Source organism: Asterias amurensis, chromosome 1 (genome assembly GCF_032118995.1).
Source record: "Asterias amurensis chromosome 1, ASM3211899v1".
Classification (NCBI taxonomy): Eukaryota; Metazoa; Echinodermata; class Asteroidea; order Forcipulatida; family Asteriidae; genus Asterias; species Asterias amurensis.
This window is the reverse complement of record NC_092648.1, coordinates 24559496-24584889: the sequence shown is the minus strand read 5'-3', so window position 1 is coordinate 24584889 and position 25394 is coordinate 24559496. Positions and strand designations below refer to the sequence as shown.

General features: G+C 37.6%; 2 protein-coding genes and 1 non-coding gene across 5 annotated transcripts in view; 1 reads left to right on the top strand and 2 right to left on the bottom strand.

Moving 5' to 3' along the window:
• Nucleotides 1-2720: 2720 nt before the first annotated feature.
• Nucleotides 2721-5730, bottom strand: LOC139940451 (melatonin receptor type 1B-like). Its single transcript, XM_071936711.1, has one exon. It carries the CDS (start codon nt 5543-5545, stop codon nt 4496-4498), a length of 1050 nt encoding a protein of 349 aa, XP_071792812.1. The 5' UTR covers nt 5546-5730; the 3' UTR covers nt 2721-4495.
• A 3080-nt stretch (nt 5731-8810) lies between these two features.
• LOC139933908 (sodium/calcium exchanger 3-like) overlaps nt 8811-25394 on the top strand; it is a 93345-nt gene continuing 76761 nt past the window's right edge. For 2 of the 3 annotated variants that reach the window (XM_071928159.1, XM_071928144.1), the window contains exons 1-2: nt 8811-8932; nt 18306-18348. The gene's annotated coding sequence lies outside the window, so the exon portion shown is untranslated. Of the gene's footprint in view, nt 8933-18305; nt 18349-23653; nt 23777-25394 lie in introns of those variants that run through there. The other variant, XM_071928150.1, reaches the window with a different exon arrangement.
• Trnas-aga (transfer RNA serine (anticodon AGA)) lies at nt 11287-11359 on the bottom strand. Its single transcript has one exon. It is a non-coding gene; the product is annotated as a tRNA-Ser (tRNA).

Below are 25394 nucleotides of genomic sequence, written 5' to 3'. Positions count from 1 at the left end.
AAAATAAGGAAGGAGGAGGGGCTTTTTATTTTTTATTTCAAGATGGTCGCCATGAATGTCAAATATCAACTGTTTTTTTTCTGCTGCTGAAATACACAAAACATTAATGAAACAGTTTAGTCAAGGCATTCAGACAAGACATTCAGATTTTTTTTAATTTTTTTTTTGCTGAGATCATTTAAAATAACCCTTTTTCAAAAAAAAAAAGAAGAAAAAAAATGTGCATAAAAAAACTTAAGAAAAAAAAGAGGTGTCCTGTAAAAAGGAAGCGGGCGGGGACGCTAAACATTTCTATTTTTCTATTTTTACTTGGCCTAATATTATTATGTTTTGGGTATTTACACACCCACAAAGCCTAGTTGAGAATACCGTGTACAACTCTAAATTGGTACTTGTTGACCACAGTTGGTAATTTAATCCTTTTATACAGTCAAAAAGTTTTATCTTATACAAAATGACATGTTCTCTAAGATTTTGTTGTTTTCGCAATCTTTTGTTACATGCTGACTATAGACTGTTTTAGAACTGCATTGGTGTGTATCAACTATATATCAGTTAACATATTTAATAATAATCTTGCACTTCTTTGGCCCCCCAAATTTAATCTTTGCCCCCCACTTGCCCCACCAAATGAAAATGTCTAGTTACGCCACTGGGTACTCGATTCACCCCAAAATTTGAAACTGAGAAATAATCATGAAGCTTATCTCGTACATCTGAAACCATATTGTGCGCAACAATGTTTCCTTTTCCCCCACTATTTTCATGCAACTTCGTTGACCAACTGAGTCCAAACAAGTTTTTTTTTTGTGTGCATATACCGGTCTTTGACAATTTGTCATAAGTGTACCCTGCCTTGAGCTTGAATTATTTTTTAAAGTCATTTTTTGTTTGAGAAAAACCCCTAGACACTGCCACTTCGAAACGCATGAGTCAAGTAGCAAAACAACCAATTTTCCATAATATATGCGTGTTATCACAGATGATTCGGTGAAGACAATGTCAACATAACAAAACACTTTATTAAACAAAAACTCATTACTATAGCATGTAACGTATATAAACAGTCCTCTATGTGCACTGTTTTGTTTGATGCAATATGAAACAACAGTCCATCACTAGCAGTTAAGGTTGTCAGAAAACACTCAGCAGCTATTTACAAAAAACAAAGTCTACAGTGCTTGGTGGTTAAGCGATGGTAACCTTGACAAAACTTTCAAACACAATCAATCCGTGCCTGAATATTCTGTTTAAATTCGGGTAATCTTTAAATGGAAGGATATACGTTTGGCAGGAGAAACTATTGGTTATAGCACCCCTATAGAAGCTTCCGAAAGTATAAATCATTTTAATTGAACACTTCACCTCGTAATAATGTGGATAATATGTAAACAGATTTTAATTCGTTTTCCCCGAAAAATTGAATCTGTGAAGTGTTACTGCAGTAACGCTTTTTATATCGTTTTTGTGTTTTCTGCTCCGGATTGTTGGCGGTATCTAAAAAACGTGACTGCCTTAATTAATTGTTCACATTGTGCGTTTATTATACATCTACATTTATATAGGATTACCACAATTGATCGGTTCCTAAAAACCAAAGGAACATACTTCGGCTTGGAAAAGAAATATATATATATACGGGTCATAAATTACTTCATTTTTACTATATCCAACAAAACATGCTATCTTATCCATGACTTGTGTTATACAAAAACAAAGTATATAGTGAATTTTACCATTTATATCTTTAGGCATATCTTAAAGGAATATTTCAGAACTGTTCTTCATGGGATGTTTGATACTATTGTAATAATTAGACCGTATAAGTTTTATTTTAGATCGGTGATCTTTGTTTTTCTTACCAATTCTGTAACGTTCCTTTAGAGGTGTCGGACAATGTTTGCCGTCAACGGCTAAGTTTGTTCACCTGAGCGAATCAACACAAAACTGACATGAGCCAGTCGACGCTAAAAAATCAATTTTCTTTTCAAACCTTGCCCATCGTAAATTAGATAAAGACTTTGGGAGTAAGCAGTTGAAAGGTGTTTGTTGAAACAATAATGATATATTATTATGGCTTTGTCCGCCTACCGGGATACTAGTACATAAACTTCAAATAAAACATGCTTGTGAGACTTCTTATTAGAGAACACAATAGCTTTATTTAATAACTTAACTTACGAAACTTAGGTAAATTAAAGACGGAGACTCCAACCTCCCAGACCAGGCTAACGGCTACTGGCGATCATAGGCCGCGCCCTGGTATAAGTACTATCCCGTTCTTAATTAGTATTCATAATATTACTACGCCATCATACGAAAAGTAGTCCCATAACAATATATTACATGTATACTTGTACGTGTTAATCATTAAAACGGATGTGTATTCCGATAAAATAGCACATACAGATGGATATATTGTGAATTCCCTTTTAAGGCAGATCTTTGGTAATTATTACAATCACTAATGACCATAGTCAATCTATATTAGGTTAAAGAGCATTGGAGAGATGTTGATGTGACAAAACAAGAACTGAAATAGGCGAAAAAAAATGTAATCAGAAAAATTTAATTCGAGAAACGTTCCTGCAAGAAGCACTATCTGAAGCACTATACGTGTATAGAGAGTTTCTTAGTAGTTTTTATTTTATTCGACAGCAGCTTAAGATATTTTTAAAGCATTTTGAAAAGAAATCCGGTCGAAAACGTGGTTATGGACCAAGAGTTCGACCAACAAGGCTCGTGAGCGCTGCCGCTGTATCGAAGCCTTTGATCGGTGTATGCACGTCACATGGTGTCGCGAATTTTATTACGCGAATGTTATACCGCAATCAACAAATCAACTCAACCACATGTATATTCAGTGTAACGACAGCTTCTTTGTACATTTATATGGTAACATTACTTATTTATGTGTGGGGTGCAATAAACCAACATTGCTTTTTCTTCTGGACACGTTTGGTAATTGTCTAATACCAGCATTCTCACTTGGTCCCGATATATTTTTAACGCATAAAACAAAAAACATTGGCTCAACAGAGCAGAAAAATAAGGGTAAAAACACCGCCCTAGTTGCACGAGTTTAAGTGCTTTCAGATGCCTATAAAAAAACTTCAAGCCTGATGTATTTTAGTGAGACATTATCACTTTCTAAAAAGTTCCCTTCAGATGTTTGATATCGAAACCTCCAAATTCTTAATCTGAGGTCTTGAAATAAAAATTCGTGGACATTTTCTACTTTCTAAAAAGCTACGTCACTTCAGGGAACCGTTTCTCACAATGTTTCAAACTATCAACATTTCTTCATTGCTCGTTACCAAGTAAGTTTTTACGTTAACAAATATTTTGAGTATTTACCAATAGTGGCCAATGCCTCTATGACTATACGACTCCCGATGTGATGAGCCCAGGAGTGATGTTTTCCCTCTGCTTCATCTTTGGGAAAATCAAACGCGCTAAAGGGGATCACTTCTGGGTTCGTTTTTCTGACATTAGAAAACAGCAAAAAAAATTTTTTTTTTTTTGATACCGAGATACCAAGTTATAGGACTAAACCACAAGTTCAATAAGTTATGTAATATTCAAACAATATCACCATACTGTGTTTACATAGGTTTGACAAACGCGTGCTTTGGTTATTTTATTTTTAAAACTTAACTTATGATAATGGTGAGGACTTCAGTATAGTGAACGTTTATTACCATAATACACAACCGTGCACTTAAACATTTATAGTGATAGTCGGCCATTGTCGGTGAGGTTATACAACACTGTTACACAGGGCATTTTCTAATAACCGTATCAGTGCGCTTTCAGAGAAAAACGCATAAAAACAAGATTGAATGATGTTATACTTTAAAGGCAGTGGACACTATTGGTAATTACTCAAAATAACTATTGCCATAAAACCTTTCTTGAGTACGAGTAATGGGGAGAGGTTGATGGTATAAGACATTGTTGGAAACGGCTCCCTCTGAAGTGCAATAGTTTTCGAGAAAGAAGTAATTTTCCACGAATTTGAGTTCGAGACCTCAGATTTAGAACTTGAGGTCTCAAAATCAACCATCTACACGCACACAACTTCGTGTGACAAGGGTTATTTTCTTTCATTATTTTCTGGCAATTTCGATGACCGATTGAGCTCAAATTTTCACTGGTTTGTTATTTTATGCATATTATGTTGAGATACACCAACTGTGAAGGCTAGTCTTTGACAATTACCAATAGTGTCCACTGCATTAAAGGTATATCTACAAAAATGTTCACTGGTTTGTTATTTTATGCATATGTTGCATATGTTGAAATACCAAGATAGTAATGAACATTTTCTGGACTAGCCTATTTTTTTTTCAAAGCCACAAACCTTGGACTAACTTGTCCTGCATTTATTACATTTTCCCGAATCAAAACGTTATAGACTGTTGTTTTTTTTTGTCTTAAAGTTTACGGGCTTAGTGGTGTTCTCGAATGCAGTCTCACATCATTCCTTTGTACTTCAACACTTGCGACACCGAAGGATCCTAGAATAAGCAGACCTAAAGTTACGATTCTTCCACGCGTAGATAAAGATATTAAAGGTGGAATTAAACAATACCAATCTGTACGCGGCAGGCCAGACCCAATATGGGAGGGGTCTTTCACTTTGTAAGGTGATCCCCCCGACGATGGCGTTCTCCAGGATGATGACGACGGCCAGTGGGGTCCAACAGACGCAGAAGACGGCGAACACGATGAAGAGATTCAGGGAAAGTGCGACATCAGCCTTTGAAGCACGGTTGTTTCGATTTACCACCGGTTGAGTCGTTGCAGCAGAACCGGCGGAGTCACTAGTTGGGTCGGTCGGGGCGTTGGCGCTCCCGCTCCCGGTCGGCCCATTGGAGCGAACACGTCGCTTACTTTGCCTGATGGTCCAATATATACGAGCGTAGCACAAAGAACTTAATAAAATACTAAACAATATAATAATTCCGGAGAGAATGGACAAAGCTCTTGTGGTGACGGGGCTGTGCAGCGAGACGATGACGCAAGTGCCGTAGTAAGGAATGAACTGGGCGTAATATGGAGGGACAACCTGAATTATGATCGTGATTATTCCCGGTATCCAACACGCCAAGCAAACCAGGAGGGTGCGGCCCGGTGTGAACAATTTGTGATATATTCGGTGTCTGACGATGCTGACGTATCGATTGATTGCAATGGACGCCATTATGAAATCAGAAACGACCAAATGTTTGATGACCAACGCTGCCAGGGTAACGCAGAGGGTATCCGAGAAAGGCCATCTCGACATGGCTGTACTGAAAGAGAGGAACGGTTCAATGACGGTGAAGACCATCAGATCTGCCACCGCTAAATTTACTATAAAATAGTTTGCAGTGTGGGAGCGTAGTTTACGATCGATGATTACGGCTAGAATGGTCAAACAGTTCCCCACCGCTCCGAAGATTGACAATAAACCAAGGCACACGGCGAAGATGATATCACCTGATGAGTCCATAGGCGGCAGCACCGTAGACAATTGCGGAGTGGAATTGTAAAGATCCATTGCAACAGATTTTGATGAAAGTTCCTTGAGAAATCCTGAAACTGTCAGCTCTGCGTAAATACAGTGATAGCTTTTTTTCCAGAGGAGTTTCGATTATACGTGCACCTTCGCCCCGTCCAATCTGTAGGAATGACTGTCACTCATATATTCCCAAAAGCACTCCTGTCCGAGTATTTCGCATGAGATCATCATTCCGTCACGAGCTTCTCCGCTCGCGCCGATGAGTTGTGTAACGTGCTTTTATATGATTCAAAAATGCCAGCTACCGGAGATGCTAGATTCCAAACCGCTTCATCATGACGTAATCTGCGTGGTCTTTGTAGCATTCTGATGGGATCTCTGTGGTGACAGTGTTTGTTATGTAAGTTTCGGTTTTGAAAACATGATCCGATTAAGAATGAGAGTCAAGTCTGTTATGGTTTTCCGATTAGCGCGTTGGTTATGGCTGGTACAGACAATCAGACTTGTAATCAAGTCTACATTGTTTTATTGTGTGGAACCAATGTGACTCTGCATACTGTACTTGTCAGCCTACGCGTTATTAACTGCACCACGGCTGATTAAACAGCAAAAATGATCGAACTCCGGAGCACTCAAGCCTAACAGGTCTTCCCATGCGTATGTGTGTAAAGGTTACGTGCACATTTTACTTCATTATGATGCTTATTACAAAGCCTCTCGGCAATCAATGCAGTTGGCCCTCACAGTGATCCAATAGCAATTTAAAAGGAAGAAAAGAGACACGACAAAACAAATTATCCCGTATTGTCAACCAGTAACTCTCTTCCTCTACAATATTCATTCGGCACCTCCCCCCCCCCAACGCGGGACTAATCTGTCATAGTCTGGATGGTTGCTGAGAGCCCAGAGCAGCTCCACAAGCTTATTAGATAAGTGGCATCACGTTTTGATACTTGAAATTGTTAATTTCTTTAGATAGTTATCAACCTTTTTTTTGCGAGCAGACATCACTCTCACTCGAGGACGATGGGAAGTAAAGCAGTTATCTCTGTGTGGATCCAGATCCCTAGGAAAAACATGAAACCGATCGTCACGTGAAATTACATCTTTCCAACCTTGTTGACAGTACTGTCCTTACTTATGCAGTAACTGTAAAATGCCACTGGAGAATCTTTGTTATTTTGCGGCTGTCCCTTGCTATGTGCCGATAAGAGAAACTGACTGGGTTTAAATTTGAAATGAGTTGGGGTGGAACATAGGATGCGTTCGTTGAGCTACCCTGGGTCGACCCGGGGTGTTTTTTTTTTCAGGAAGAACGTGGGTAATTATCTGCACACGGTTGTCCTGACAAAAAAACCGCTACACACCGGGGTCGACCCAGGGAAGCTAAACGAACGCACCCATAGACTTACTAGAGTGGGATCTGAACCAACGACCTCCGGATTAAAGTGCCGGTGTGTCAGTAGATTCTGTCTGCCAGTGTCGCATGCAATTATGTCCTCTATGCAATACTATCCGGAGGACATTATTGCGTATGCAGTAATGTCCGCCGGATGGTTTTGCATATGCAATCGTGTCCGCCCGGACGCTGCTGCATAATGCAATTGTGTCCGCCCAGACACCGCATATGCGGTTGCGTCCACCCCCGTGCAAAACCGTCCTTGCAGTAAATTAAACGCCCTTGGTCGACGGAACACGTTCGCCATTGTTTTTACAAGCTAAGTGCATGTCATGAATGACATGGGAAATGTTCGGCCGTTGGGTATTCGCTGCAATAATAAAATAAGTGAATATTCATGGTGCTTATTATACATAGGTTCAGTGCACGCACGCTCGCTTACGCGCGCACATACAAGACAAGTACATGTACAGTCATGTCCATGTACATGTCCACTGACCATATTTTGCATAGCCCCGGACACGATTGCATATGCAAAAAGTGTCCGGAACAGACAGTATTACAGGGCGGGCACAATTGCATCTGACAGGTGTTTAAGGGAATTCGGAGATTCGGTCCTCCATTGGCTAATGATTCAAAAGAGGGCGCTATCAGAAGAAGTTTATACAAAATGTTTGACTAAATCTCTTGCCGCATCGGACTGATTCGGTCTCTAATTATAGGGAATGGGCTGGGGGATCGAGGATTCTAAAGAGAGCGCTATATTGTACACAGTTCGTCTTATGGGGACAGAATCTCACGGGGAGAAAGAATCTCATGCGACACAGGCATTCTACCAAGTGAGCTTTGTAACCTTATGCTGGCGGTCTTTCTTAAAAATTGTCTACTTTTTGTTCGTGTGCCAGTCAGAAGCTGTTGAACTATTAGCTGCAAATAGCCATAAAACATACAATTTTTTGTTTAATTGTTGTGTATTTCAAGTCAACAGTGTATTGAACTATTTGACAGCATGCAGCACCAACATTTTTCAATCAGGTCAAAAAACGCAGGATTTGTTCGTCTGATAGCGCCCTCTTTTGAACCATCCTCTTCAGCCCATGTAAATTTCCCATTTGGGGACCGAATTCCCTTGACAACGGCTCCCTTTAGATGGACGTTTTTTTTTAAAAATCAATCAATTTATATCTGAATTGAATTCGAGACTTAAAGGAACATTGCAGAATTGGTTTTTGCTAACAAAACAGTTGCGGTGTAAACACTTTATGTAAGCCACCATAAATTATACATAAACTGACAAACAAGTTTGAGATCGATCGGCCGTCTGGGTCACGAGAGAATAGTGAAAACCGATAACGAGTAAGGGGGGAGAGGTTGATAGTTTAAAACATTGTGAGAAACGGCTCCCTCTGAAGTGACGTAGTTATCGAGAAAGAAGTAATTTTCCACGAATTTGATTTCACGACCTCATGTTTAGAACTTGAGGTCTAAAAATGAAGCATTTGAAAGTACACAACTTGTGTGACAAGGGTGTTTTTTCTTTCATAGTTATTCTCGCAACTCCGAAGACCAGTCGAGCTCAAATTAGCACAGGTTTGTTTTTGTATGCATTTGTTGATATGCATCTGAAAGGACACAACTTTACGCAACAAGTGTGCGTTTTCCTTTCTCGGGACCTTAACTACCTAATCTGAGGTCTCGACATCTAATTCGTGGAAAAATACCAGGGACCAAAATATCATGCCTGTTTACGTTTCCTGGAAATTGAAACCGAACTTTGGTTTCCGCCCTCTGTTAGTTGTGTGCCTAGCTAAAATGCACAAACAACAGAGGGCGCTCACAGATTTGACCAGCTGTCAAAAAATAATGTGCTTATAGATTCATGAATTTATGCCGTCTGCTCGATACTGGCCTCGCAGTTAACCCACGGTCTATGCGCTGTTTAAGCCTTCATTTCCATGACTATCTGCTTCAAAGTCACCGAACATTTAACTGGAAGAGGACCAGCTGTTTTTGGTATTACAGAATTGGTAAGTTAGAGCGTGGAGGTCGAAACCAAGAAAATTTGTGAATGGATCATGATCATGTTAACATTTAACCCACCCGAGCCGAGCTCCATGCATGCAGTGTATGCACAGGATCACGGGCAAGATGCCTTATTCCCTTATGTTAATTATGATGATTGATGATTATGTTCGAGATTTGCAATCAGTTGCCCCGCGGAACAGTGCTGTCGACCAAAATCTACCAAACCTAAGACAGCAATAATTAATCAGAACTCATCTGAGGTACACAGGAGATGTTTTCGGTTGATTTGGTGATAATAATTGTGTCAAATCAAACACAAACTTAGCTAGGTAAAACTTAAAAGGACAGAAAATGGACTTCTGACTATATTTTGTATGATTCACACCTGACACAATGTTTCTGTCCTTATTTATGTTTGTACAGTCAGTATCAAATATACCAGAAGGCTTAACTACCTCAGACAGTTTTCGCTATTCCTATTTTATTGATTGGTTGAGAGCGCGCTCTGTGGGGGTGTTTAAACGGTTGATAAAGACCAGGTGGAGCCGTTTATAACCGGTTGTTTTTTAAAACCTTTAGATGTATACTACGCGCTAGTCTTGGTGCAAGACATTTCTCGTTAAGGGCGATGCGGGCGCTGTTGGTGAGTTGGCCGCGCTGTGAGTGACTGAAAGGAAAACAAGAAACGTCTTGCACCAAGACTAACTACGCACACGAATGCATTTCCGAAAACTGTCTCAGTCATAAAAATGCAACACACGGACGGAGCTCAAAGATGTCGGAAAACGATTAGTTTTACAGAGTGTCTGGAATGGGAATAAAAGAGTAGTGACTCGTTCCTAAATTGTTGTTTAAATGCTTGCAGGGTCATGCGATAAAAGCCCTCGCCTTCAATCCGGCCTTTATCACTCGGCCCACGCCCCTTCCGGTTATAAACAGCCATTTCAGAACTCGTCCCTACCCTTTTATTTCCTTATTTTGAATAGTGCATTTTTCAAAAGACAAACAAATGTTTAACTTGTATGAGGTGCAAATCCTAAAGAAAACATAAAAATTAAAAAGCATTGTTAATTATAACTTTACTCTTCTTTTTGTTAGTGTGTTCCTTTTACCTCATCGATTAACACGGTCGGCCATTTATGGGTGTCAAATTTTTGACCCCCATAAATGGGTCATCTGAGTCGGGAGAAATAATGGGAAAACCCACCCTTGTTTCCGCATGTTTTGCTGTGTCATGACATGTGTTTAAAATAATTTCAAAATTCTCGATATCGAGAATTGATAATTGTAAATGTTTTCTCACAAAAGCATTTCGTGGAATAACATTTAAAGAGAAGTCTTTCACCATTACCCTCTGTATACCCTGTAAGTTATGTTATTTTTTTTTTTTCCTGTCCCGAAAGTGTTTGATGGCTTTAAGAGGGAGCCGTTTCTCACAGTGTTTTATACTTTAAAACCTCTCCCCATAACTTGTTATCAAGTAAGTTTTTATGCTAATACTTATTTTGAGTAATTACATAGTGTCCACTGCCTGTAACACTGTGCGCTACACACTACAATACCATCAAATCTGTCTCAACATTTTTCAAAATGAAACGATTTCAGCCTTTTCTCGTGATCGTACGTGTGCCTACCACACACTGCTCAGTCTGTATGCAACCTGCTGGCAGTCATTAACCTGTCAACCATGTTGTTTTATTCATGAAACGCAATAACAATACCTAATGGCATTGTGAAGAAGATTATGTACTGTGTTCAGTAATTAGTACAACCGCGACAAGGACAAACATGTGTGTAGAATTGGTTTTGTTACTTTTGAATTTTGTTAATATTGCTATTATGGGGGAAAAAGGAAAGTCATTATGCGATATAAAAGAGTCTTCTTCAAGGGTCTGTGGTCTGTATGGAAAATATGAGAGCTGGTGGTTGACCATCATTTAAAGTACACCGTATACAGTATACTAGCACTAATGAAGGACACTCTATTCAGACATTAAAGTGCAATAAAATGCAAACTGTGACGATTACAGCAGCAACAAAAGTAAAAACCTTTGGGCCCAATTTCATAAAGCCTGTAAAGCACAAAAACCTGCTGAGCACAGACAACTATTGCTCAGTAGAAACTGGTCACCAGCCAAAAGTCCATAAAGTTGTCATTGTGTTGACTGGTGCCTCACACATTGTTTGGGGGCTTATTAAATCACAGAAATTTCTGCTGAGCGGTATTTTCTGAGAGATGTTAAATTTGCATTGGGGATAAAGAATATTCATTTTGGTTTTTACCCATACACCGATGTGTGTTAGCACGGTTAACTCAGTACTTCCCCGAGTATTGTGAAAAAATATCACAGGCATGTTACTCGGGTGGGATTCAAACCCACGACCCTTGCAATTCTAGAGCAGTGTCTTACCAACTAGACTACCGAGTATTCGCTGCTTAACAACTTTATTAAATTGGACGTCCATGATGTTTTTAGCTTGTGGAAGCACACGTAACCTCTGTCTAAAATTGCAGAAGTTGTTCACTTGAAATTAGTATAGCTGGTGACTTGACGATAATTTGCTTCAAAACAAAGAATTCTGTGGCAGTATTGTCTATAACTTCATTTTTTGTCAGTTACATGGGCCCTGTCAGTTTAACAACAATCTTCTCAATTGATTCTTGCTCAGCTGGTTTAGCTCTGGCACATTAAAGGAACATGTTGCCTTGGATCGGTCGAGTTGGTCTTTGAAAAGCGTTTGTTGTTACAAAATGCATAAAATGGTTGGAAATTTATGGGAGTCAAATTTTTGACTCCCATAGTTGACTCTCATAAATGGCCGATCGTCTTAGTTTGTAAAGTAAAATGAAAACCACGCAAATGGCCGATCGTCTTAGTTTGTAAAGTAAAATGAAAACCACGCAATTTCGAGGCAAATTTGTGTGGATCATTGTACTCCTCTTTTAAAACATCTTTCTAATCATGCATTTTATAACAAACGGTTGTAAATGCTTTTTAAAGACCAACTCATCCGATCCAATGCAACGTGTTCCTTTAATTCGGAGGTGGCAGGCTCAAATTCTGCTCTTTTGACTTATTCTTTGTTTTAGTTTGTTCTACTCAAAATTAGACAAATTATTTTGTCTGTGCATAATATAACCAGCAGGACTAGTCAGTTTGTCATTTCACGAGTCTGCAAGCTGTTTCACAGGTCCATATGTTAGTGTTTCCTTTAATTTTATTCAAGATTTTCATTTGTACGGAATTTTAATATCAGCATAATGTTTGTGTAATCAGTGGTAATAGTAGCTTTGGGATAGCAAAGTACTAGCCAGTCAGACCACTTCTCAAGGCTTGTTCTCATAGGTGTTTTATAAGCATTTTTTGCAAGTGGACCGCTTTTAGGGGGATCCTTTGAAGGGGTCTGTATACTTTTTGTGAGACACATTATAAGACAATGTCCACAGATTTACATTAAACTTCCAATGGTACATGGTGGTAAGCTTCCCTTAAGATATTACCTACTGATGAGCTGCTGTAGTTTTTGAGAAATGAGTAAAACAAGTCACAAAAACGATTTTTGTCTCAGTGTGACAAAAATTAGTTTAGCATGTAAAATGTATTAACCTGTTTACGGTTAAGTTATACCATTTCTGTGTATGCTAAAACAGAGACAAACATTATTTTTTGTGACATTGTATTAATAAATTTTCAAAAAATACATCACCTAAGCAAAATATATTTTTAGGGAAGCCTTCTAAATCATAATCTTCAAACTGGAAAGGAAAAACACATACTGTGATGTGAGTGGTTGCCACTACATTTTTAATAAAATGCTGGAGGGGGGTTTAAGGGAGGGGGCTGCAAATCGATGTCTGTTATATACTACGGCTACATGGATCTATAAATTCAAGTTCATTTGAAATTGAATCAATGTGTGCTACTGTTTCGGGTCAAAGAATGTGTGCCAAATTAAATTATGAATCTTTCCTGCAATATTTTAATAAAAGTAAGTAAGTAGGTTGGTGTTGAGATGGGATTGAATGCTTCGAGTGTGTGGAATATTTGTTTTAGTGTTGGTTTAGTGTTGGTTAGTGTTGAATATTTACTTCAATGTACCTAAACAAAAATTACATATTTTAAAACAACATCCTGCATGCATAATGTAAATGTAAGATCATATAACTTTTAGTTAATGACTGACTTTTGTTCCAAAATGAAATAATAATATTTGGTTTTTTTTTCCCCGTTTTTTTTTTTTTTTTTTGGGGGGGGGGGGGTGATTAATAATTGTGTATAAAGACAATCTTTCTCTGAAGCCATTAGCAACATTTTAAAATGATTTTTTTTAATAATAAGGGTGCCAACTTAAAAAGAAAGATCAGTTGATAGTGTACAAACTACAAGCAAGCATTGCCATATAATCGAGGACTAGTTTAAACATACAATGATGATGCAAATGATTGCTCATCAGCAAACCTAAATCACAATTTTTTGTTTTCTCCAATTTTAAAATTAAGACACGTCATAAGGACAAGTGCACACAAATCACCATACACAATGAAATATACTGTACATATTATAACATTGGTAGCCTGGGTTAACCAGTTCTGCACTGTGAAAACAGACTGTGAAATTGAGTGGTTTTTCTAAATCATTTCAACAGACTGTGAGTCCCAGCACTTTAATTTGCAGACTTTCAGATAGTATTAGTAGAATCATGTTTTAAATGACCAGTCCGTTATACTAAAGCTCTCAGCTTGAACAGTAAATGGTAAAGGGCTGCATGTTTTAAGCAGGAGATCTGGGGTTAAATCAGGCTCAAAAAGCCTGGTGATTAATTTATGAAGAATTGGGTGACTGGTAGATGGAGGTTATGTTAAATAAAAGGACAGCTAGAAGCAATGTAGTCAGAGTTCTTAAAGCCATTGGACCCTTTCGGTACAGAAAAAATTTTTAAAGTTCACAGATTTACAAATAACTTACAGGGTTTACAGAAGGTAATGGTAAAAGACTTCTCTTGAAATATTATTCCATGAAATACTTTACTTTTTGAGAAAACAGTAAAACAATATCAATTCTCGTTAACGAGAATTACGGATTTATTGTAAACACATGTCATGACACAGTGAAACGCGCGGATACAAGGGTGGGTTTTCCCGTTATTTTCTCCCGACTCCGATGACCGATTAAGCCCAAATTTTCACAGGTTTGTTATTTGATATAGAAGTTGTGATACAAGAAGTGTGGGCTTTGGACAATACTGTTTACCGAAAGGGTCCAATGGCTTTAAAGTACAAAGGGAGGTATGTTCTGGCATACACAGAGCTGTGGGAACTTTAAATCCGGAACTAAGTCCCCACTGTGTTTTTCTTTGATGAACTGGGTCACTGGAATTCTTTAGAAAAGAGAAAAATAGAACAACAATAGCAGGTCCTCACAACTCAGTTTCTAAAAGTATATATTTTTTTTTATAGTAATGCAGGTATTCAGGCAAATTACCTAGATTTAAAGCTCATCGGTTTCCAAACAGCATACACAATTTATTTTATTTACTGGACAATGTTTGATTTTAAAGTTAATAATAATAATAGAACACCGACATAAAGCAACTGTTTGTACAGCACAGTTTGTACTGCCCTTGATGATCAAGTTGCCGAGTTCCCAGTAAAATTTGAAGATCGGTTCAAAGTTTAAACATACACTCAGAGTACGTGTTCGCAATAAAACTCACGAGTAAATGTCCCAGTCACCAAGGAAATCTGGCAAATTTTACAGTCACAATTTAATTATTTTCTTTTTGTTATCCACTGATAATGTAATTCAGGCTCATCATTTTACCCAGAATGTTGGACTAGCATTGCTAGGTGGAAGAACTGTTGTGAAATCAAGGCCTAGAATGTAATCTTTGAACACGTTGAAAGGGCAAGGCCACTTTCATTTTGCAGAGGGCACTTCCATTGGAAAATCTTAAAGTCAATGAGAAACTTTTGAAGGGCGCCAAGGTCAAGACCAGGGGCATGGAGGACATGGCCTTTGTGGCCTGCGTATAATTACAGGCCTGGAAGTCTCCCTAACTTGACATTTAATCACTAGTAAAATAAGTCCTCTAGTAAAATAATTGGTGTTGATAATAAAGTTAAAGTTATACTTTGGTAATGACTTTAAAAAAGGGTGTATGGTTTTTATCCAAAAGCAAAAGGTATTTGTTATAAGATGGTCATGGTGTTTAGTAGCCAAAAAAAAAACCCAATTTGGTCTGAACGCCTGGTAGATTAAAAATCAATCCAAGTGTGGTGAAAAATTTGAATCTCCATTGTGTCTGTTTGTGAATGCTGCGGCCGGAGATTCTGTTCGCACCCGCGTCACTAACGTCACGGATGGGTTTGATGTTTTTGATAGAAATACCATGATAGTTTTTTTTGCTGCTCAATAAATAGACACTGTACAGTTAAAATATTCACAGGTGACTTTTTTGATGACAGACTGGCCTATAAATCAGCATTATATTGCCAAAAACCAATCTATGACCTTACCGTTAGGAGTGCTAAATCTAATGAGGAGAAACAAGGAAGGCTATTTTTGAGCAAATTTGAATTAGACAGTATACCCTCCTGCTCCATCATCTATTTTTTCAACAGGTTCGGCATAATTGGACAAGTCTAACACAACCTGCCACCACCTGTTTCACCTTGTACAATTTAAAAAAAACTTAATGTATTATTTTTATGATCTAAATATTGTGCGCTGGTACCGAGATGGTTTTAATTATCTGACATTATGCACACTTAATTATTTTGCTCTTTTCCAGTTCTCTTTTTACCTAATTTCTTTTTTGTATAGATCTGTAATGGTTTTAAATGGGTGTTGTTTAATTTACCTTTAAGGTGCAGAACAAGGTTTAGCAATTAGCCCTTCCCATAAATTATTCTAATTACATTCACGCTTGCGTGGCACTTGCTGGGCAAACCCCATTGAGGTGTCCTCGAGGAAGATGCACAAATGCGTATGTGTCAAGCCACCATCACCCCCATACAAAAACTGGCGCTGTTCCCTGAATTCGCTCACCAGTAGTGTTAGTGCCCACACAAGATGTACAACTAATACATACTTCATGACCACTTTTTGATCATGATGTTCGACAGACACCCAGACACCTTCTTTGATTAAAACCCCCATGAATCATCAGTGGAAGCAAGCACTAGCTGCAGGCGTTTCTGCTTTTGGAGCACTTTCCATGGAGGTATTCGGAATCTGTAATCGAATCAATGCATTAGGGTCCAAATTAACCTTGTTTCTATGGCAACGTACCCAGCGTCAGGAATCGCTTTACTGTAAATGGTAACCATGTCAACTAATGAGGATGCTAAGACAATGGGCTCTAATCGAATTGATGCCAAGGGTTCACTCTTACAGAAATGTACACAAATGGTTGCTCAATTAACAAATAAAGCGCCACTACATGTACATCCATCATTAAAATTGTTACATCATAAGCCTTTAGTAGTAACAACAAGTATATTATGCTGGCCAATTTCTACATGTATGTATGTGGTGCATTTTCATCACTGAGAATGATATGCCTCTTGTGATGGTATTTTTTCTGGATGCGCCTTTGTTGATATTGACTTATTATTTGCGTGGTCTCCTTCTACACAGGAGCATTCAGTTTGAAATGTAACTACCTGGTACAGATGGCTGCACGACCATTGATTTTTTTTAGCGGTAATTAAATAGTAGAAATGACGAAGTTCTGGGAGCTAATTTATATTGTCATGAAGGGGTCTTCAGCTAATAAAAGGCAAACATTGCGCAAAAAAAAATGGAATAAAAATATGCATTATAGGGCCAATTCAATAAATGTTTGATGTATGAATTCATGACGTCATTCAATGATGTTTTGTGTTTACGTTGTGGTTGACATGTCTGTTGAGTTTCAAGGCTCGGTTTCACTTTCAATTCTCGGTTTTATTCACTTTTATTTGATTGGCTTAAAGAAACACGTTGCCTTGGACCGGTCGAGTTGGTCTTTGAAAGGCATTTTCAACCGTTTGTTATAAAATGGATACGATGAGAAAGATATTTTAAAAGTGGAATATATTATCCACACAAGTATCACTTGAAATTGCGTGGTTTTCCTTTTACCTCGTCGACAAACACGGTCGCCCATTTATGGGAGTCAAATTTCATAAATGGCCAACCATGTTAGTTCACAAAGTAAAATAAAACCACGCAATTTCTAGGCATATTTGTGTGGATCATTGTATTCTACTTTTAAAACATCTTTCTAGCCAGATGCATTTTATAAAAAACGGTTACAAACGCTTTTCAAAGACCAACTCGACTGATCCAAGGCAACATGTTACGTTAAAATATAATTACAAAGGTATAATTGGCTGTGAATGTTGGTTCTGCGGGGACACTCTAGCTTTGTGAGGGCCTTTTAACAAAAATTAGTATTCTTTATCGCGATGCAAATTTCCATTAAGCCGTTGCTGTACCCACTGCTGAAATATAAGATTCGAACTGCCTGGAGCTATCAGGCAATCTCGGTGGTCTAGTTGGTTAAGAATCTGTCTAGAATTGTAAAGGTCTTGTGTTCGAATCCCACCCCAGTAATATGCCTGTGATTTTTTTCAAAGAGCTTGGTGTAAGTATTGAGTACATGTATGCAATGCTAACACACATCGGTGTACATGGGTAAAACCAAAATTAATATAGCCATTTATTTTCCCCCCATTTTAGCAATGTTCTTTTTATGTAAACCATTAGAAATACTGCATAATTATTTGGTCAGCTTGGAGTTTGACAAATAATAAAAAAATTATCGCCAGAGGGCATTATAAGTTATCACATAAGCGCGAGTGGAATACGGAAAAATATAGAGCTTCTGCGTCCCATATCCAACGAGGCCGAAGGCCGAGTTGGATATGGGACGCAGACGCGCTATATTTTCCGTATTTCCACGAGCGCGCGTGTGATAACGTATTTATCTTGAAGCAAACTTGGTGCGTGACATAGAACACACAATATGCATGGTAGTGATATTAGCCGTGCAATATAGGTTTTTATCACCACTCCATTCTGCCAATCTGATTGGAGGATTAGCGCATACTTGAAGATAATATCAAATATGACATCATCATTTAAATTGATTGCAGCAACTGTTCTAATACCTAATGGCTGTGTATGCCTGTGATCTTTTTTTTGTATCTTCTTTTTGGGTGTTTTTTTTTCTTTGGGAAAAAAAAAATTGGGAAAGTTATGAATATACAGTGCTATCACATATCATTGTGTACTGGAAAACCAAAATTAATATTAGAATTGTTATACACAAGGAGAAAAGAGCTGAATAATGAGCCATAATCTTCCATCTTTCTTGATTGTTTTTCAGGCCTTGAACTTCACTCTGGAAGGGGCACGTCAACTTGACTCAGGTAAGGGGAACTCCTATATGAGGAAATTGTTAAATTTGTATCTAGGAACTTTGCAAAGGGCATCCTAGCAAAGGCAAAGGGTAGGTGCATGCCTGCCCTCAGTTAATATGAGGTCTCCTTTTTAAAGCAAAATTAGGGGAAAAAAATCAATTTATAGAACCTGCTGTACAGTACCAATGGGTGGTTTGTGTTCTTCCACCTCCGGGTCCCGGTTTGACAATTTTACATTTGCACAATGTAAGGTTCCCTGTTAAAATGAAAAATATCAAAAGAAACCAGGAACGCAGTTTTTGTTTCCTTTGCTAGAAATGAAAAGAATTTACCAAACAAATTCTGGAACCAGCTACAATTAATGAGGAAACTAAAACAAATTTACCCAGTCATAATACTCTACTTGAGTATATGTCTTTACGTTTGGGACGGGCGCTCTGAGATTTGTTTGTTTGTTCACAAAACAATCAACTCGTGTATTACAGGACTGGAGTCTGGCTGTAGAGATTAGTTGCAATAATAACATTGCTAACAAGCGTCGTCAGGAAAGCGATCCGATAGGAACATGCAGAAATGAGGAACACTTTTTTTTTTTTAATCATCCATGACTCACTTGGTGTATCCCAACATGCATAAAATAACAAATCTGTGAACATTTGGACTCAAATGGTCATCAAAGTTGCAAGAGAATAAAGAAAGAAAAAACCCTTGTTTTTATTGCCTTGTGTGCCTGGAAAAGGCTTCAGGTCTGAAGTCTTTTAATATTTGAGTGAGAAATAACCTTTTTTTCAAAGAGTACATTTCTTTGGAGGAAGCCATTATTCACAATGATTTATGTTAACTGCTCTTCATTGCTCATTACCAAATGAGTTTTTATGCTAACAATTACTTTTGAGTAATTAGCAATAGTGTCTAGTGCCTTCTCAAAACTTCTTCAAGGCAATGCTGTGAGAAGGAGTGGGATGGCCTGCAACAAAGCTCATTTTGAGATGGTCGGAAGGTTGATTGAGAATCTTTGGTTATACCATTATCATGATTGTATTTCAGTTATTAAAGGCAGTGGACACTGTTGGTAATTACTCAAAATAATTAATAACATAAAACCTTTCTTTGTAATGAGTAATGGGAAGAGGTTGATAGTAAAAAATATTGTGAGAAACGGCTCCCTCTGAAGTAATGTAGTTTTTGAGAAAGAAGTAATTTTCCACGAATTTGATTTTGATATGCCGAATGGGAAACTTTTGAAGGGCACCGAGGCCAAGACCAGGGGCAACGGAGGTCATGGCCTACATGGTCTGCGTGTAATTCCCGGCCTGCATAATGCCACAAACTGGACACAAACCCACACTGATTAGAAACAGAGCTCGAGTCTGGTGCTCTCTAAACCGCTCATCAGCCGCTCTGTTCATTCTGATGTGTAAACATTATTACAACAAACATGTATGTTACCCATTGCACTGTTGTCTGTAGAGTTGAAGGCCAGTGAACAAATTTCCATTTGATTCTTGTAGATTTTTATTTTTTTAAGACTGAGGTATAAAAACACAGACTGTATTTCTTTTTCAAAAATAGTACAACAGTGAAGGTCAGTCTAAACTAACAATAAGTTGAGAGATATTAAAGACACTGGACATTATTGGTAATTGTCAAAGACCAGTTTTCTCACATGGTGTCAATCAACATTTACATAAAATAAAAAACCTATGAAAATTTGAGCTCAATCGATCGTCGAAGTTGCAAGATAATGATGAAAGGAAAAACACCCTTGTCACACAAAGTTGTGTGCTTTGGGATGCTTGATTTCGAGACCTCAAACTCTAAATCTTAGGTCTCAAAATCAAATTCGTGGAAAATTACTTCTTTCTCGAAAGTACTCTACTTCAGAGGGAGCCAATTTTCACATTGTTTTATACCATCAACCTCTCCCCATTATTCGTTGCCAAGTAAGGTTTTATGCTAATAATTATTTTGAGTAATTACCAATAGTGTCCACTGCCTTTAATAGAATTGGTTTCCATTTTTATTCCTGCGAAATGAAATAAATATAAATAATGGTTTTTATGACTTCAAGGAATGATGTATTGAGAAATTGTTCCCCATGAATTGCTATCATCTACATACAAGAAATTGTGTTTGAATAACTTATGAATGCACTTCGCTAGTCGTATAACCATAGGTGTGAAAGGTTCACTTTGAATATGGGGTACTCCAAATATCGTGTATGATTTTAAAAGATACCATACAATCAATCTATGAAAATTTCAACACACTGTTAAAACACTGTTCTCTGGGAATTCGTACATTATCCCCTCATATCGGGCTTATTGTGATTGCAGTGATCTACCAGTGATTTGTGGGTCTTCTTGTGCTATTTTCAATACTACCACAGTATTTCAGACAGAAATATTTATAAAGAGGACTGGTGCGGGCATGAACTTTTTTTTTTTACAAGAACTTCAACTGTTTTCCCTCTAAAAAACAAAAATACAAATCCTGTACTTTGTCTGTGAAATACTTCAAGTAATTATTCTATGAAAATGTAGATTTTAATTTGTACCAAAGTGTCAACCATACTTTAATGAAGCATACATTGTGGATTTAAACAGTAGTTAGCATTCCAACTTTGAGCGCACCAACAAAAAACGAGACGGTAGAAGCACCCGGGAGCGTGCTACGCATGATCTTTATGCGCATAATTGCTAATTCATAATTCGTCGTTGGCTAATTGTGCTGGGAGGCAAAAGCCCACTTAATGGCACCTGTGCTGTAATTGTGAGAATGTGTATTTCCTGTGTTATGCTAATGTTCATGAAAAGGCGGTTCTTCTATGAATATCAGCAACCATGGGCTCCAGGGTGTCACCTCTGACCTATATTTCACTGAGGTATGTGCGAAGAAGCCAATCCGACAGATACTTTCTATAAAATTAATGGCAATTAATTTGTGAGAACTAAGTATTAAAAATGTCTTCTTTTGTTTTTTGTTTTCCAATTGTTTTTTTTATTTATTTCAAATTAAGAAAGATGTAAATTGTAAAGTGCTCCAATCTTTGGGCACTATATAAATGTTTTTTAGTTATTACTTATTTATAAATATTATTATCATAAATGTGGGCTTATTACATGTACAACTATTGCAATATTTTGCATTAGGATACATTTATGTTAAAGCCATTGGACCCTTTCGGTAAATAGTATTGTCCAAGGCCCACACTTCGTGTATCACAACTTCTATATCAAATAACAAACCTGTAAAAATTTGGGCTTAATCGGTCATCGGAGTCGGGAGAAAATAACGGGAAAACCCACCCTTGTATCCGCGCGTTTCGCCGTGTCATGGCATGTGTTTAAAATAAATCCGTAATTCTCGTTAACGAGAATTTATGTTGGTTTACTGTTTTCTCAAAAAGTAGAGCATTTCATGGACTCATATTTCAAGAGAAGTCTTTCACCATAACCTTCTGTAAATCCTGTAAATTATTTGTAAATCTGTGAACTTTTTTGTTTTTCCCTGTACCGAAAGGGTCCAATGGCTTTAATATTGGTCCTGGCCAGCTGATGAGCTGAGTTGAGTCAAAGTAAATATTGAACCAATATGACACACAAACAAGGCTATAGAATTGCACAATGATTACAGCAAGTTGGTCCTCATACTATTGCAATTTATATGTGTTCTCCCCCGGAGACCTTCAGACCTGTGACCCAGTTCTATCCAGGCACTGAGGCACAAAAAGTAGCTCGGATTTCGGATTGCACGACACTACATGCAACACAGTAAGTAAAAGTGTTTGCAATCTCTATTCCCGTCGTCCGTGGATTGTAGCATTCAGGTCTGTAACTTAATAATAATAGTACAGTATTTAGATGTTTGGGGTGTTATAAAACAAATATTGACTGCTTTTACTTGTGCAATGGTTAAAAACTATGACTCCCTCGGTGATCCCCGGAGCGTTCTATTTTCCCTCGGCTTCGCCTCGGGAAAATAGAATGCTCCGAGGATCACCTCGGGAGTCATAGTTAACCATAGCACTCGAAGCAGTCAATATTTGTATACTATCAACCTCTCCCCATTACTTGTTACCAAGAAAAGTTTTAGGCTAATAATTATTTTGAGTAATTATACCAATAGTGTCCGTTGCCTTTAACGTCACTGAACACCTTTTGTAACTGTCAAAGACCAGTCTATCCACTTGGTGTACAATGTATCTCAGCATTCATTGCATAAAATAACAAACCTGTGAAAATTTGAACTCAAGTGGTCATCGAAATTGCCCTTGTCACACGAAGTTGTGTGCTTTCAGATGCAGGTCTCGAAATTCAATTCAAATTTTTTGTGAGCAATTCTTCTTTCTCAAAAACTATGTTCATTCAGAGGGAACCGTATCTCAGAACGTTTTACACTATCAACAGCTTTCCATTATTGTTCGGTACCAAGGAATTTTTTATGCTAATAATTCCTTTGCGTATAAATTACCAATAGTGTCCAGATTAAAAATTACTTTCTCTTAAAGAATTTTGAAAGATGATGGTTCAAAAAGTAGAAAATGTACAACAATTATGCAGAGATGCACATTGCTGATGGACGTTAGCCAATGTCAGGTTGCAACAATAACTAAGTTGAGTTTTTAATTAGCTACCCGGTATCAGTGGCGGATTTCAACTTGCAACACCTGTAACTATAACTGTTAAATTTCTCAAATCTATAAAATTAGCTATGTTAAATTTGCATCTAATATGTATACTTTCAGGTCAGATCGGCCAAAAACCAGACCTATTATGTAGCATAGCCTTTAAACTATTCATTTTTTCTATGACACAGAGTTGATTTATGACTCGTTTAAAATAACAATGGTTGATTGTCAAGCCACAGATTTGAACACAACCACTTTGTTTATTAATACCGTATCAAGCTTTACTCTTCCCGATCGTTTTCAATTTTTAAATCTGTATTTATCCAGCTATCCTTCAGCCTTGCATTATTTTAAACGCCTTTAATATTATTACAATGAGGCATATTATGAATGCGTTTTCCTAGGGGGTGCTCGGGGAACATTTGACACGTCCTATAACCATGAGAGACCCACATCTTGTCCACAGCTCTAATGGGTAACCCGTGCATTAAGCATAACCATGAAATATTACACACCACTGCCTATATATGCCCAACCCACCCTCCCTCAGCATCTGTTGGAACTGACTGTCTGTCGCCGTGGTGATGATGATGTCATCGATTAGATCTTGGCCGACGATGCTGATGATGATGGCAGCTTGTAGTGGTCATCAGAGTTCTTATTGTATATACGCACATCACCTCTGCTGAATGTCAGTAGGCAGCCGTATAGGTAGAGCTATAACTGTGCATGAATTCATAGGATCCGTCTCCTTTGTGGAGTTTTATTCTGTGGGAACTAAGCAGGCATTTTATTCAGCAGCTTTATGTAAGTTTCAATTTTACATGCCTTTATTTCTGTGTTGCTGTGAGCAAATGTAACTGCAGTGTTTCTATGGTATCCAGTGTGAAATCTACCATGGTATTTTGAGACTACTTATGTGTAGCATATCAACGGTAATGGATTGTACAGCAAGGACATATTGAATAGCGGCAGTTGTGTGGTTGCATTTTTCTGTGTGTTAATTGCCATTGGAATATTTCACATGATTGGCTTTTAATCTGAGTATACCATATATGTACATGTGCATTCTATTGCGCAGTGTACTATATTCATCGGTACTCGTATTTATAGAGTGAATTTATTAAATTTTTATTCACTATTATGATATGTTATTATTAATATCTAGACTAATTAATTTGTGTACATACGCTTTACATATGTTTAATTTCAGAAAATGTACACTGTTAAATATTATATAGAAAGGTTTGCGATAACACCATGTAATGACTTTCTCTAATGAGTTGGGGTGGTTCTGAAAAGAATCGTTGGTTTCAACTTGACGTTTCGATCATTATGCTCTGATCGTCTTCTAGAGAAAAGCAGAAGACGATCCAGAAGACGATCAGAGCATATTGATCGAAACGTCAAATTGAAACCAACGGTTCTTTTCAGAACTACCCCAACTGATTAGAGATAGTCATTACATGGTGTTACCGCAAACCTTTCTACATGTATATCGTATTTCCACCATGCAAAGTTTCAAATCCTACTAAGTGTTAAATATTACAAAAAGGCACTTCAACATGGTGTGTGTTTTTGTGTTTGAATATTAAATTTTTGGAATCCAAATACATATAGCTTTGACCAATTAAAGGCACTGGACACTGATGGTAATTACTCAAAATAATTATTAGTATAAAACCTTACTTGGTAACGAGCCGCAATGGAGAGCTGTTGATAGTATTAAACAATGTGAGAAACAAACTTGATTTTGAGACTTCATAATTAGATTTTGAGGTCTCAAAATCAAGCATCTGAAAGCACACAACTTCGTGTGACAGGGTGTTTTTTCCTTCTTTATTGTCTCGCAACTTCAAAGGCCAATATAAATTGAGCTCAAATTTCACAGGTTTGTTGTTTTATGCATGATGTGAGATACACCAAGTGAGAAGACTGGTCTTTGACAATTACCAATAGTGTCCAGTGTCTTTAAGAAAAACACTCACTTTAATGTTCAATTATTTTGTGTGGTTAAATACCGACTTCCTAAATTGAATAAGAGTTGTGCAGTACTTGGGTTGTGTATTATCTTTATGTTTTAATTTCAAGATGTGCTTTAGAAGCAGCTCTTGAAATTCGGATGAGATTTTCCTCATCAATGCGGACTTTTCAATTTACATTGAATTCTTTGAGTCAGATTGTTACAAGTGATTCAATATTTACTTCCTTGTGAAGACAAAGGACTGAACAGAAAAGAGAAAACAAAGGGTCTCCATAGGGGAATTCTAAAGACTTGGGTGCTTTACAAGGAACTTTATGGGAGGATCTTAAACTACAGGGACAAAGGAAAGAACAAAAGACGTCTCCACAGGGATGCAAATAGAAAATGTGGGATTGTACTATTGATTACAGTATTGGTAGGGCCATAGACTTATTTTTGTCA